At 38.8% G+C, this 16,793-nt stretch overlaps 1 protein-coding gene across 1 annotated transcript in view; it reads right to left on the minus strand.

The window, feature by feature from the left end:
• The window catches only part of LOC136876163 (short transient receptor potential channel 5), an 89,276-nt gene that overhangs the window by 45,693 nt on the left and 26,790 nt on the right, over positions 1 to 16,793 (minus strand). The window contains exon 4 of the mRNA XM_068228132.1: positions 920 to 1,190. Coding sequence (XP_068084233.1) covers positions 920 to 1,190 — 271 coding nt within the window. The remainder of the gene's footprint in view (positions 1 to 919; positions 1,191 to 16,793) is intronic.

Here is a 16,793-nt window from a genome sequence, read left to right on the forward strand (position 1 = left end):
CAAAGTTTTTGGGCCAGTCCTCTCTACTTATTTCCGAAGAAGGATGGTTCCTGACATCATGGTGACTATCATGCACTCAATAACATCCAGGTGCCACAAGTCCTCACTACAGACCATGGAAGATAATTTGAAAGTCAACATTTAAGTGTCTCACGGCTGCAATGAGCGAAGTAGACATAAAGACCACAGTGTATTATCCAGCAGCAAATGGCAAAATAATGCTGGCACCATCAGTTGAAGGTTGGATTCTGAAGCTTCCATTAGTACAGATGGATCTTTGATCATATACTATGCCAGGAATTGACAACACAGTTGCTGGAATCATTTACAGTACATCAATCAGGTTACCTGCAAATTTTCTTTGAAAGCAGAAGTAAAGTATTTAGAGTAATATTGCTATTGCATAAAAAATCACCACCCCTACCTCTTTTACATACTATCAGTGAAACAGCTCAAAAAATGAGTTTCAATAATGTCATGAGAGTAAAGTGTTCCTCCAAGGATCCACCAAAATAGAAAGGATAAATAGTTTCAATCTGCATCAAGGCTATAGGTTGAATTCCTGTCAATGGAGATTTTAAATATCCTGAAGAGAATTTGAACTGTCAGTAGAGCAATGGAAATAATTTCTCTTCATTTATTTTTGTACTTCTGAAAGCTTCTTATTACCTGTCTCATTAATTGCTCATTAAGTTAGGAATTTCCAGCTTTATTTCTTGCTCTTCACTGTTATCAGAGAATTTTGAAACTTTTAGACAGAATATTAGCACCTTCAAATACTCTCATGTCCTTATCTGCCTGATAAAATATATTTTGGTTAGGGTTAAAGAAACTAGATATAAAATGCATGGCTGAATCAACTCAAGGTAGCTATGCTATAGTACAAGACTAAACACAGATGAAGTGGTCAATAAATTACCTGAATTTGGTGGACCTCGTTTCTGCTCAATCTTGCTTAGATTAGACTCAAGAAATACAATTATAAGAAACACAATGTATGAGGCTACACTGCTCAGTAGCTTGTTGATTGGCAACTGCCAGCGGCGCACCAAGCGATGTGTGGGCACGAATAAGCACATGATGGTAATAATAGGCAGCATGCAGATACGTGGAATAACAGTGAGAGTTTTTAATATGTCTGCCCTGGAACGCCATGTATGCCAGTCCCCATGCCAAGCATCTTCCAAAACCTGTGGAAGAAACTTCTTTCAGTTCACTGCTGACGGAAAACCTAGAGTAGATATGATTGCAAAATAAGTGGAAGTTTATGCATATTCGTCCAGGGAATTTGTCATCTGCATTCACCCATGGTATTTGAGTCAATCATTGTACTTACCTAGTATCAAAACAATAATTACTCAGCCCGGGACAGTATTTCTACACAGAATGAGAGGACCCAGGATTTGATTCCTGGCTGACCAAGGGATTTTTGTCATGTTAATTCTTCTAGCCTGGTTGACTGGGAGCTTATGACTGAGTTAATACACATTTTCATCTGCATATAATAAACACACACACAAAACAGTGAATACACCCCTCCACATAGAGTTGCAACAGAAGGTTATCCGGGCATAAACTGGACTTAATTCTCATTATTCTTGACCCCAGATAACAGATAAAATGACCAATAATAATAATGTAGCTGACATTTTAATTTGATGTAAGGTTTGTACCCAACTGTCGGCAGTCCTGAAGATGGTTTTCTGTGGTTTCTCATTTTCACACCAGGCAAATGCTGGGACTGTACCTTAATTAAGGCCACGGCCGCTTCCTTCCCACTCCTAGCCCTTTCCTATTCCGTCGTCACCATAAGACCTATTTGTGTCGGTGTGACGTAAAGCAGATTGTAAATAAATAATAAAATATTTGATGTCATTTGGGCTGTCTAAGTATCAATTTTGACTTTCCTTTTTACTCTACAAGATGACAAAGAAAATGGAACTCCGTTGAGTTTTAATTAATTTTGTCAGCTAAACTAGGGATTTGTATGTGCTGACATCACGTAACATGGAGTGTCGAACAGGGATCATTGAGATTTTCTCACAGAACTGGAGTATTTACCATACAGACAGACTAGAAATTATAGGAGGGGAAGTATTCATACTGGTGAAAGAAGAATTTGTAAGTTATGAAAAGTTAAAGATGGGAAACATGAAATTCTAGATGTAAGGCATATCTCTAAGATAATAGGCAACTGGATGTTTTTGGGGTGTATAGCCATGGCAAGGCTAGCGCTGATGCTGATGCAGAATTATTTGATAAGATAATCAGCTATGTGGGTAATGAAAAGACCATTATATTAGTGGGTGTTCTGCTTTTTTTTTTTTTTTGCTAGTGGCTTTACATTGCACCGACACATATAGGTCTTATGGTAAAGGTGGGATAAGGAAGGGCGAGGAGTTTGAAGGAAGTAGCTGTGGCCTTAATTAAGGTACAGCCCCAGAATATGCCTGGTGTGAAAATGGGAAACCACGGAAAACCATCTTCAGGGCTGCCGACAGTGGGATTTGAACCCACTATCTCCCGGATGCAATCTCACAGCTGCGGGCCCCTAACCGCACAGCAGTGGGTGATCTGAACTTACCAAATGTTAACTGGGAAGGAAGTGCAAACAACAGAAATGGCCAACAAATGGTGAAAAGTTAATATGGGAAGGACAGCTTAATCAAAAACTGATGGAACCAACTAGAGGGAAAAATACTCTAGACATCATGCTGATAGAACCAGATAACCTCAGAAAATGAAGTGAGAGATAGTATAAGTGATCCAGAAACTGTTTTTCAAATGGTTAAAAATAAATGTGACAGAAAGGAATGTTATAAAAGTATGACTATTAGGCAATACCATATGGTTGATAATGTACCCGATGCATTTACTGGACGTAATACAAAATGGTGCCTACGGAAGATAGAGGCCAGCCAAGGCAAAGAAATGTGTAATAGGATATCGATACTTATATATGTCAGAAGGCCATGACTAACTTAAACCTACCACTATGAAGGCGGTGTACAATGGTGTAGAATCGATAGAATTGTTTAAAAAAAAAATAAGAAGGGTCAATCGGATTATTATAAAAACTGACTTAAAAAATTGACCTCGTAAGGATAAGACTTCCTGAACATCGCTCTAAAAAAAAAATAAGCAAGATTTGCAGTATCTAACGTGAATTTTAAGCTCAGAGGTCGGTAATATTGAAGAAAACGAAGAGACAAACGTTGAAATAGAGTAAAGAAGATATAAAATCCAGAAATTTCAAAAAGGTCGTCAAAATACATAGACGCAAAATCGTTCAGAAACAAGAAGTTGATTGAGTCGCGAGAGCTTGAAATTGAGCTATATTAAGTGGAAATAATAGCAACGATAGCCTAAATAAAGAGGCAATCATTATAAAAATATATATATACTTCGCAGAACCATGATGAATTCACATTTTCCAGTATCGATGGATATTGTCTACTGTGTTCCTGAACAGATAATGGCTTGCTAAATCGGCATAGACCAACCTGGAGGGAGATGTCATCCTGGCAGTTAAAACCACCCAACCCGTGCAGAGGAGGTCACTCTACCCGAGATACCAGTGATGGAGAACTTGCCCAGTTCTCAATCCAAGGCCTGTGACCAGACCGAAGAGCAACTGAGGCCCGAGATATTGAATGGCGAGCTAAGTAATAGTATTAAGTAGTATAATTTTTTATGTAGAATATTACCAGTATATGCAATAGATCTGAATAGCCTAAACGTGAGATAATTAAGTGTGCAGTGAATACAAGAAAGTGCAGTGTGAAATATTTAAGACGATATCTCGTGACAGATTGGTAACGTATTTATTATATCATCTTATCCAAGGAAGTAAGAACACGATTTAAAAGTGTGACGTAGTGTAACATATGTTTCATAGAATCCCGGTTAGTTAGAAAGATCCATGAATGATGTAATACCAGTCAAACCCAGTTTACGTCACAGAGGGACGCATGTTTGAATTGGTTAAGTTAAATTACCATACTCTTTGCTGTGTTATTATATTGAAAAAAAAATAGATACTGAATTTGGGGTTATATGTTAAATTGTATGACAAAATGCGTTTTGAGGAACGAATTCTGCGCTATTGCAGTGATACGTATCGTTGTGTTTAATTAATATTGGAGGTTAAACGCGATAATTATAGATGTTAAATGAATTAAATATGGGTTGAAACGAAGGTTAGTAATGAAATAATGAAGTATATATGATACTTTAAATGTATTATTGCGCAGATTAACAGGAAGTAAAAAGTATATATATATATATATATATATATATATATATATATATATATATATATAAGTGCGATATAGGAGCACAAGTAAAACGACTACGGAATATAAGTATGCCCCAGGGAGGAACTATAGCAAGGTATGGACAATAAAATTACGCATATTTTAATGAAGTGTGAAAGTGGTTTGACTATTATAACAACCGGTGATGGGTATATGAATGCGTGACTGTGTCATATTCTGAATGAATGTTAATGGCGTGGAAGATCAAACTAGGATGTAACTAGTATGGTAATGTAGTGTTGAAATATCTTAATGTAGGCACTTGCACATCCATATATGAAAAAATGCTTATTGGCTACGTGGATATTGAACTGGAATACGTTACATAAGAAATTATATAGCTAGAGTAGGGAAATTATTTGAGATTTACGTAGGATATCATCGATGCTTTGTTAATCTGAAATATTATTAGAGCGAATATTTAGCTAGGAGCCATACTTAAGTGGCAATTGGACCGAGAAGCTTAGTGCGTCATTCAATATTTCATTTTCTTCACTGTAGTCTGCACCAACGAACTCAGATAATTTTCAATGTAACTTAGGTCACTGATATTAGTATTCAGAACACTTTTATTCATATTCAGTTCATTTCCACGATAATTTGAACAATGTAATGATTGTATTTTTGATGAGGGTGTATAATTAACACCGTGAGTGATGGAATAATTTACTGATATACCGAATTTTGACCGTGATCAGAAGACTATGATATACTGTATACTTAAATGACCAGATGTAAATTTTAATAGGAAGATGAAACAAAGCAACAATTCATTTCAGGAATACGCGACCCAGAATGTTAAAATATGAAAACTTAGTTAAGCCAGCGCTGTCTTAGAATATTTGATTTAGGAAGTAGAATATTTATTTATTAGGTTGACAATTGGAAGATCATGAGCAATATTTGACATTAACCATTTCTTCTGCAAGTCTTGATAATTTAATAAATGTGTTTCTTGATTGATTTTTTATAGAATGGAATGAGTTTTCATTTGTAATGGTAGTCTGTAGTTATACTTAGTGAATAAGGTTCTCGTTATGCAGATGTGTTTGTCGAAAGGTTGACTGAAGTTTGCGTACGCGAAATCCACTACTGAGCGTTGAATTACGTAATGCTGGACCGCATATGGTGTCATTATTTTCTCTTTGAATGCACGTTAAACCAAAACATAGAAAAATTAACCATTTTTCTGGAGGCATGAATACCCTGAGATATGTAACTGACTAGTTGGGAAAAATACTGTGGTCACCCTGACCCGTAGAGTGCAATAAGAAAGGCATGGGAAAATTTTAAAAAAAATTATCAATTGGAAAGTAAATAAAACTGTAAACAGCCTATTTGATGGGTTTAAATCAATTGTTAAGGAGTGCGAAAGAGCTATGTAGGCTACCTTTAAAAGTGGTAAGGAATGGTGAGGACCCATTATATTATAAGAGGGAAATAAAGAGCTAATGAAGCAGGTCCAGATTAGGAAGAAATAGAGTTAGGAATGGTTGCAGGAGTAAGGAGAGACTGAAGGAGCTTATGAGGAAAAGGAATATAGCGAAAAAGTCTGCTGAGGATAACATGATTGGCAGCCATATTAATTTTAGGGAGAAATGGAAGGATACGTATAGATACACAGTATTTTAAGGCAGAAACAGGTATCAGGAAGGACATGCCAGGGATCAATTCATGTCAGCGTTTTCCGGGCTTGTAGGCCGTGGTCCAGGAGTGAGTGAATGTCCCGATGTTTCACCGAAGACTGCGTTCGGCATTGTCAAGGGTTCCGACTGACTTCGATAGCAGCGAAGCTCTCAGTGGAATGAAATGCTGTTGTAATTCCACCTACTTATATAGTGTAGGATACAGTACGCTGCTCGCCTATTGGCCGCTATGGTGAGGGGCGGTCGCTGATTGGCTGTTCTTCGGCCAATGGTTGAAGCGTTAGGGAGCCCGATGTACACTGACCTGCCTTGGCGGAGACAGGCAGCCGATCACCCGTTGCTTTCTTCTGGTCTGCTGCGGCTATCGTATCCTTCAGGGTTGGAGCTTTCAAGACTGGAAACCAGGCTTTGTTTACCCGTTCAGATTCCTCCTTACGGTTGAAGCTGTTGGTATGCTTTAGGATTTCAATGGCTTCCCTCTGTAGCCGGGCGTGATACGACACAGTAGTTGACAGTACTTCGGTGTTGTTGTACTGTATGTCATGGCCTGCTAGCAGCGAGTGTTCAGCGACTGATGATCTATCTGTCTGTCCCAGCCGGCTATGTCTGTTATGCTCCTTCAGTCGTGTGGCGATGCTGCGTTTGGTAGTCCCTATGTATACCTGGCCGCAACTGCACGGGATCTTGTAGACACCTGCTGTGGAGAGAGGATGGCGCTTGTCTTTGGCAGACCAAAGCAGTTCCTGGATTTTCTTCGTCGGCCTGTATATGGTTTTAACCCCATGGGAATCCAGTAGCCTCCCTATTCTGTCAGTTACTTTCTCGATATACGGCAGAAAGGCTCTAGCTGCCGTCCGCTCCTCTTCTTTTTTCTTGGTTGTTGGACGTCTGGGATGGAGTACTCGCTGAATATCTTTAGGGCTGTACCCGTTAGTGAGTAGGGCCCTGTTGAGATGGCTGAGTTCTTCGTTTAAGTGCTGAGGTTGACAAATTCTCTTAGCACGGTTGGCTAGCGTCTTAATCACTCCGTATTTTTGTCGTGGGTGGTGGATGGACGTCTTCTGAAGATAGCGGTCTGTGTGGGTCGGCTTGCAGTATACTGTGTGTCCCAAGTTTAAATCAGAAGTCTTCATTACCAGAACATCGAGGAAAGGGAGCTTTCCCTCGTTTTCTGTCTCCATAGTGAACTGAATACTGTTGTTAATACTATTCAGATGCTGTAGAAACAGCTGTAGTTTTTCCTTTCTGTGGCTCCAGATCACAAAGGTGTCATCTACGAAGCGCAGCCACACCTTAGGTTTCAGCGGTGTGGTCTCGAGTGCTTTTTCTTCGAACCTTTCCATATAGAAATTTGCTATCACCGGACTCAGAGGACTGCCCATGGCGACGCCGTCCACTTGTTCATAGAAATTGCCATTCCACAGAAAATAGCTTGTGAGGCAGTGGTTGAACAAGTTGGTAATGTCCTCGGGAAAAATCCGAGCGATGTGGTCCATGGCCTCATTCACAGGTACCTTAGTGAAGAGTGAGACCACGTCAAAGCTGAGAAGCAGGTCTTCGGCTTCTAGCTGGATGTTATTCAGTTTTTCTATGAAGTGGCCTGAGTCTCTGACGTACGACTGTGTGCCACCGATGTACGGTTGTAGCAAGGTGGCCAGATGTTTAGCAATATCGTAGTTCGGTGATCCAATAGCACTCACGATGGGCCGTAGAGGTACGTCGTCCTTGTGTATCTTGGGTAAGCCATATAGCCTCGGAGGTAGAGCTTCACTTCTGGAGGTTTCCCTCTTCACACTGTCTGGCAATGAAGAGGCCTTAATAAGGCTGTTGGTGTTACGAAGAATCCAATTGGTTGGATCTTTCGGTAGTCTGCGGTAGGTTTCTGGGTCCAAAATCTCCAACATCTTCGCAGTGTAATAATTAATAGCCATGATGACAGTGGCGTTCCCTTTGTCCGCGGGAAGAATGAGTACACTCTCGTCCATGTTCAGAGTTTTGATGGCCTTCCTCTCTTGAACCGTGAGGTTGCTCTTCGGTGCTGGTGCCTTTCTCAGTATCCGTGAGGCTTCGTTGCGGATTTCTTCTGCCTGGTCAGATGGTAAATTGCGAATAGCAGCTTCGATATTCGCGACGATCTCCTCGACGGGAATCGAAGGAGGGATTACCGCAAAGTTTCCTCCTTTGGCCAGTAGAGAGATTTCTGCCTCTGACAGGCAACGGCTAGTCAGGTTGACGATTGTCCGTGAGGTATCCAAGGCAGGCGTAGTCTTAGGTGTGGGACGCTTCTCTTGATATCGCTCGAACTTATTCTTCTGCCGGTTGGTCGACTGATCGAATGTCGAAGTCATGGAAGAGTAGGTGATACGATCTGCTTTTTCCCAGTCCTTTGGTGAAAGTGTGGCGCTCAGAATATAATGCAGCTGTAATAGCGCCTGGTCGACAGTAGCGAGCTCCTTGCGTGTGAAGCATATGCGTTCCCGCAGCAGAGAGCGCTCCGTTCTATCGTAGATGCGATGCGACTGGGCAGAGCTGAACGGTCTCTTCATTCTCAGAAATTTGGGCACTATACCCGAATCTCTGCATCGGAGAAGAAAAGTGAGTGAAGACAAGAGCTGCGCCTTCTTGTTACGTAGTTTCTCGAAGCGACGGAGTGAGTTTGAAATTTCCTCCCTGTAGAGGCGATTCATGTAGCAATTGAGGCTTTGACGGCCGGCATTACAATTCATGTCAGCGTTTTCCGGGCTTGTAGGCCGTGGTCCAGGAGCGAGTGAATGTTCCGACGTTTCACCGAAGACTGCGTTTGGCATTGTCAAGGGTTCCGACTGACTTCGATAGCAGTGAAGCTCTCAGTGGAATGAAGTGCTGTTGTAATTCCACCTACTTATATAGTGCAGGATACAGTACGCTGCTCGCCTATTGGCCGCTATGGTGAGGGGCGGTCGCTGATTGGCTGTTCTTCGGCCAATGGTTGAAGCGTTAGGGAGAGTGATATGTGATGATTCACAGAAGGCCGAAGTATTCAGTCAGCAATAGGTTCAGGTAGGGACTAATATTGATGAAATACTGAAATTTACCTATGATAATTAAGACATTTATAAAAAGATACAAAAGTTGAAAGGTAGAAAGGGAGCTGGGATTGATTTGATTTCTGGGGATATATTAAAGGCTATGGGTCAGGATATAGGGCCATATCTGAAATACATATTTGAACACTGTTTGCATGAAGGAGCAATACCAAATGAAATTATGAGTTGCAATAGTAGCCCCAGTGTACAGAGAAGGGTGACGAATATAAAGTGGATAATTATAGGCCAGTCATCTTAAAATATGTTGTTTATAAGCTTTGGGAAAGCATTCTTTCTGATTAAATTAGACACAATTGCTAAATTACTCACTGGTTTGATAGAAAGCAGTTTGGGTTTAGGAAAGGTCATTCCAGTGAAGCTCAACTTGTAGGATTCCAACAATATACAGTATAGCAGATATTTTAGATTCAGGAGGTCAAACGGACTGTATCACTAATGAACTATCTGAGGCTTTTGATAGGGTAGATCATGGGAGATTACTGAGATTACTGACAAAAATATGGGTTATTGGACTAGACAAAAAAAAGTGGTTAAATGGGTGGCTACAGTTTTAGAAAACAGAACTCCAAGAATTAAGAGTAGGTGAAGCTTAAATCTGATCCTGTAATGATATTTGGGAGGTGTCCCTCATGACAGTATTATTGGACCTTTATTTATATTTTTTATAGCTATCATTTTAACTATTATTCCTGTCATCTCAGTTCCATTGTACAGGTATTACTGTATGGCTTTCAGTGGTTCAAATCTAAGACTCCTTCCTTCATTCATAAGTTCTATGCCAACCCATTAATGAAAACAATTGAAAAATAATTTAATGAGGATTATATACAAGAATAAATACAATGACAGGTCAGTGTGGGAAGAGGAATCAACTGAAGAGAGAGAGAGAGGACAAATTCCACATCTTCATATGCTTGTCTTCTCATAGGAGGCTCTCTCCTCATCAATTCTAATTCTTACAGTCCATTTCTTTTCAGTCCTTGCTGAACTAATTTCTGCTTCTCAGCTTCATCAGGAGGATAGGCATCAATACTCATTGAGAAAGTTATTCTTGTCAGGTCTTCAGTACTAATGTAGGGAGCACAGAATGAGAACAACACAGGAGAAATGCAAAAGGAGGAAAGGTACTCAATAGCTTTAATATAAGTTGCTTTCTCTTCCCATACTAATATGTCATTGCATTTATCATTTTACATGCTCTTATTACCATAATTATCTTTCTAAATTTGATTTTATTTGTAACTTGTTTGCCCTAAGAAATGGTCACTTCTCTGTAAGGCAATAGGAGCAAGAAAAGAAACATCTAAGATTCAAAGGAAGTGACAGTTTGTCAAGTCTTAAGATAGGTTTGAAAGGAAGAAAAGGGTCAAACAAATATGACAGAATTTTGAAACACAAGGGTTTAAGTGGCTACAGATCCAAGAGGAGGAAGTCTATCTGGATAGAGCACCTGGACAACTGGAGTTGGTCCTTAGTGACGATTAAGACAGGTGTGTGTGTGTGTTTCCCATTTTGTCCAGAATTTTGGCAGAATGGTCAGCATACTAGCATTCGTTTCAGAGGGCTTGGGCCTGATTCCCAGCCAGGATGGAGAGTTTAGCTACTTCTAGTTAATTCCTCTAACTTGGGGGCGGGTGGTTGTGATTCTCTTAATACACATTTCATTTATATACAAACATCACACTACCAACCACCACAGAAACACGCAATAGTGAACACATCCCTCCACATATGGTTGGTGTCAAGGGCATCCAGCACTTAAACAGGGCTAAATTCACATTAGTGCTTACTCCAGAAAAATAAGAAAAGGGCCAAGGAGAAGAAATTTGATTACCGTATTTACTCGTCTATTAGACCCCTTCCCATATTAGACACCTTCTGTCTTTTTGGGACAAAGAAAATGAAAATAATCACAGAGAAGAACGATTCCGCTTCGAAGTGGGTACACGCCTTACTGCAGCTCTGATGAGATCACGCAAATTTGTGAATAGTTTCGTCTGTACGAACCATGCAATGAAAACACGCATCGAAATGCAGTACATCTGTATTTTGCAGTTAAGAAATGTTGCCTTCGTAGCATAGGCCTACTGCAGCTCTGATGACATCGTACAAATAGGTGAATACAGTAGTTTCATGGCTGATCTGTGTAATTAAAGCATGCATCAGTCATGCTATATGTCTTTTTTGTAGTTAAGAATGTCCGTCAGTGTAATGTTTAACACAATTAGCTGCTGTTCTCGGGGGCTTGAGTTCAATTCCCAGTATCATACTGCCGGAAATTTAAGAACGGCAGGAAGGTTGATATGCAGTAAAAATGGAACATGCAGCTGCCCTCCTTTGCTCACCTCAGGAAGAGGAAATGAATTTACTTTAGTTAAGAAATAATCACGGTTGTTGCTATTAATAGAGCAGGCGAGATCATTAACAAAGTTATTTAATATCTTGTAACTCAGGCCAATATAGCCTGCATCATTTTTGGAGAGAAATAGGTTTAAAACGTGATAAAAACAACCCAATCATAACAATTGTTTTACTTGCCGATAATAATAATAATAATAATAATAATAATAATAATAATAATAATAATAATAATAATAATAATAATAATAATAATAATAATTCTGGCCATCCAAGATCAAGTAACTGCTACACAGAACTACCGTAGATTTATCATGAAGGATCCAACAGTTGTCTCAGACAACTGCCGCCGCTGTTCCAGAACTACAGAGAGCATACAGCACATCATCTCTGGTTGCCCACACTTGGCCAACACCGATTATAAGCACCGACATGATCAGGTAGCAAAAGTCATTCACCTGAAACTTTCTGTAAAATGTGGATTTCTTCAGTCATCAACTGCATATTGGAAATATACACCTCCACCCATTCTCAAAAACTCTTCATATAAACTACTATGGGACCGAGAAGTCATAACCGATGTCACGCTCAGCAACAATAGGCCAGATATTATTCTAATCGATAAATCAAAAAGATCCGCATCCCTTATAGAAATTGCTTGTCCAAATACCTCCAATCTGCAAACAACAATAGCCACAAAGATATCAAAATACACAGAACTGGCAATAGAAATACAACGCCTGTGGAAACTAGAATCAGTCACCACAGTTCCAATAGTAATATCATGTACCGGTGTTATTCCAAAATGCTTGCACAGCTCTCTGGCCACATTAAACCTGCATCATCACACATATGTAGAACTACAGAAAGCCACCCTCCTGAGCACTTGCCACATTGTGAGGAAGTTCCTAGGAACGACTTTTCCTCTGACTCACGCCAAACAGCATGAAGATCCAGGCCGCAGTTCCAGTAATACTGAAGAACAGATTCCCAAAACGGGGACATAAGAAGTCTGAAGTTGTTTGTATGTATTGTATAAATGTATATGTTGTAATTATTTCTGTTGTAAATATTTGTACATATATGTACCTGTAGTTTCATAATCAAGAGGGTGACTCCTTGCTTAGGCCGAGTCAGCCCATTATGTTACCGGCACAAGCCGAGCCTTCCTAAAATGATGATGATAATAATAATAATAATAATAATAATAATAATAATAATAATAATAATAATAATAATAATAATAATAATAATAATCATCATCATCATTATCATCATAATGTTATTGATTTTACATCCCCACTAACTACCGGTACTTTTATGTTTTTTGGAGATGACGAACAGAACATACTATGTGTTAATAAAAACAATATGGAGATAATAAATGTGCAAAGTTTAACATCATGACAATAAAACGCATTACCACCCCACCTATAGATATCCATAAATGCGACAAGCTTTCCTGTTGTTTATTTTTATTCTTTCCGTCGTGGAACTTCGACACTATCCGGGCACTTAGTAGCATACATAATGTAAACAATGTGGTATCTCTTATCTCAATTACAGCTGTTTAGGTAAATCCTGAAGTGATAAATGTAGAGAACAAGCATGAAATATACTTAAAAATAAAGGTCTAGCTTTCAACAGCCGCAGTTATCCAAAGAATGCTTCCAATCATTATGCATTACATTCGGAAGTGTCCGCCTCTATAGCTTAACGGTTAGTGCTATTAGCTGCCATCCTTGGAGGCCCGGGTTCGATTCCTGGTACTGTCAGAAATTGAATGGCAGGAGGGCTGGTATGTGGTTAAAATGGTACATGCAGCTCACCTCCATTAGGGGTGTGCCTGAAAAGACCTTGGAATAAGGAGATGAGTTTACTTTACATTCGGAAGTACAACTCGTAAAATACGCTAGTTATCAGCTGGTGGGTTGGCATGCTTTTTACAGCACGGCTTTATTCAGAAGGGGTAGCTTCTGATACACATACACCAACTAGAAATAACAGAGACCATCTCCAGAAACCATTTGTGAATAGATTCTCAGTTTGGACTCTGTAGTTGGGACTAAGCTATTTTTTAAGTTTAAAAAATACGGGATGGACGGGATCTCAAATACCGTACTCTTGATTGCCGTGAAGATGACGTCATTTGGAATGATGACACACCAGTACAAGGGAAGTTGGCGGCACAAGACTACAATAGTTCAAATGAAAAGCGGTGATCAGGTTTACTGTGTGGTAGGCCTACTTCTTAACTGACAGACACAATAGACTGCCATTACGTTCATTTGTATTAATCTTGCATAATACTATACCCTTATCCCTTTTCTTTACTGTATTGAATATGAAGTGAGATGAACCTTCATAGCGAGTTTTTACGACCGGATGCCCTTCCTAACGTCAACCTCATCAGAGGAGTTAATGAGATGAAACAAATGATATGATATAAGAGTACCGTAACCAAAACTGACTATATTTATTTTATATGTAGGCCTAAAAGTCATGTGTTCACCGTGTATTATTTTTAAATTTAGAAAACTGTCTTCCAACAAAAATAGTCAGTAAAACACAGAATACATTCATAAGTTTCTTAAAGAATAGTATTGAATGTTTACATGTACAATTTATAGCTCTTTATAGCCTAGAAGTCATGTGTTCACTGCAGAAAATTTGAGGTTATTGCATATTGGACCTCCCCCCTTATTTTTTTATTTGGCTGTAAATGTGGGGGAAAAAAGGGGGTCTAATATGCAAGTAAATACGGTATATCAGAGCTTTTAATTTTTATACTGCTTTCCCTACGTACTACTTTCTCTTGGTCTTATGAAGTCTTCTCACCTAAAACGAACATTTGTAGCTCTCATGGGCTATTAAGGATCTTGGCTTTCCAAAAGAACAGCTGTTATCCAGTAAGATGCCCTGCATGACTTTCTTGATTTGGTCCACTGACTCTCTTATCAGACAATTCCTTAGGTTAACTTACTTTGTTGAGTGAACCCTATTCCACCCCTTTAACTATGAACAAGCCAGGGACTGAACATAGGGTTACAGGTAAGAAAGAGACATGTTGCCCTTACATTACAGGGTTCATCCATTTCATGAAACTCACCACCCTCTTTGACAGTTAAGGGTGAAATTGAGCAATATTTCTTATTATTAGTAATCAGTTATAAAAACATTTCCTCCAAAATTTTAAAATTTAATTTCTTGTGTAACATATAATTTAATATCTAGGTTCTGTTGTGAGCATGATAAATCTGAGTCATTTGAACTCTGACACAGGGGCATAATGGTGACTTCTTCTTATGTAGAATAGATGAGAAGTGCAGCCGAAGCCAATATTTGTGGCCAAGCACAAAAGTATTCAAAGACGATGTCATCCCAGGAAGGAAGGGATCCAGTACATTGGAGGGGTGGCAGAGAGGAAGTAAAAAACTCTCCAGCAAGTCAAGCAGCTCACAGGGGACAGGAATGAGTATAGAAAGTGGCTGGTAGAGTGAGGAAAAATAAGAAGTCAGATCCTTTTTCCAAAATTTGAAAAGGTTGATTTTCATTTGTCATTTGGGTAGATAAAATACCACTTCTGGTTCGAAATACTAAAGAAGTATGTGTTCCTCCCTGAAATCTGATACAAGTGATGAGGATGATATGGTGAGCATCATACTATGACTGACCTTCATTCACAGACAAAATCTCTCTACGAAGGAAATACCTTCATTACTCATATTTACAGTGTCAAAGTTTAGAAGTACCCATGAAACATCTGCAGGTTTATTATGCTTTCAGTGTCTACAAAATGTCATTGTCTTTTTGGTAGCTGTGGTATCTTTCATTCCATGTTCATGACTGACTTTGAATTATTCCTGTTGTACCTAAGAAAACTTTATCAGAGTTGGTTGCCTTCATCTTATTTGGTTCTTATGTCCATTGAGAAATGTAATACTGCATCTCTTCTGTATTGAAGATAAAATATAAAAAAAGCCGTACTTTAATTTACCCTGTAATTTCTCCTAAGGTGGTTTACTCAGCTCTGTTTAATTTATAAAATCTAATAATATAGCTGCTGTCACTTTCACTTAGAAATGTATGGAAAGTAGAAAACCTATCCATCATCACTAACTTCAAGTTGAAACAGCATGTAATGAAGAAGAATATCCTCAGAAGTTTAAGAGCATTTAATAATTTCCAGTACTATGAAAAATATCGCTGATAATTTAAGGATAAATGACTACACTAGAAAGCAGAAGACAGATATCCTAATTTGCAACAAATGAGCAAGATAACATGGTCAGAAGTACAAAAATCTCTTGTGTAAGGAGAATATTCCATTGCAGACAAACTTCTTATAAAAATAAATACTCCCTATGCCTTTGATAAGCTTCATGACTAGTGTGATAGCCATTAAGACTTAGTCTGGAGACTAACACAAGCTGAAGGAGGCGAGTTCTTCTACTTTCTTGTTATAATTTTAGCTCTGTTCTAAATATAACAATCATAATATATTATACATATGTATGTATGTATGTATGTATGTATGTATGTATGTAAGTAAGTAAGTATGTATGTATGTATGTATGTATGTATGTATGTATGTATGTATGTATGTATGTATGTATGTATGTATGTATGTATGTTAAGTGCTCAGCCCAGAGGCTGGTTTGATCTTCAACAGTTCCGCCATCAGCTGTTATAAGTGGCCTAGTTGTTACTGAAGAGGCATACTAGGGAAATAAGGAGTGTGGTAGTTCCCGTTGCTTTCCTCACTGAACCAGAAGTTGATATTACCAAGCCCACTGAAAAGCATGCACCAACTGACCCTATGAGCAATATTTTCACACCCTTCATAACAGGGACTGGCTGCATAAGGAATGGCATTACTAGCATCACTCATACGTCAGTCACTTTCATGTTGTCAAAGCCAAGGATGAGAGTTGCTTTTATTGGAGACAATACAAATGTAAATTTTGGAGGGGTTAATCGTAGAGAAGGCAAAAATGTATTTTCAACACTTAAAAGTAAATTAAATGAACATATAATCGGGGTTGGATGCCCAGCACATGTACTGCATAATTGTTTGCAACAAGGTGCTGTTGTACTGCCAGTTGATGTAGAGAGTATAATTTTAAGTCTTCAATTATTTCCATATCTATACAATTCGCACTGAACAACTCAAAGAATTCTGCAAGTTTGTTGAAATAAATTATGAACAGCTTTTGTGTCACAGCAAAACAAGGTGGTTAAGATTGTTTCCTGCAATAGAAAGAATGCTTAAACTATTTGCAGCTCTAAAGTTGTACTTTCCTTCTCAGCCTTCAATTTCTGTCCCTGCTATAATTAGGTCCTTTTTTGAAAACAAGTTTTCTGAGCTTTACATGTGGTTTGTTCAT

This window comes from Anabrus simplex, chromosome 1 (genome assembly GCF_040414725.1).
Source record: "Anabrus simplex isolate iqAnaSimp1 chromosome 1, ASM4041472v1, whole genome shotgun sequence".
Classification (NCBI taxonomy): domain Eukaryota; kingdom Metazoa; phylum Arthropoda; class Insecta; order Orthoptera; family Tettigoniidae; genus Anabrus; species Anabrus simplex.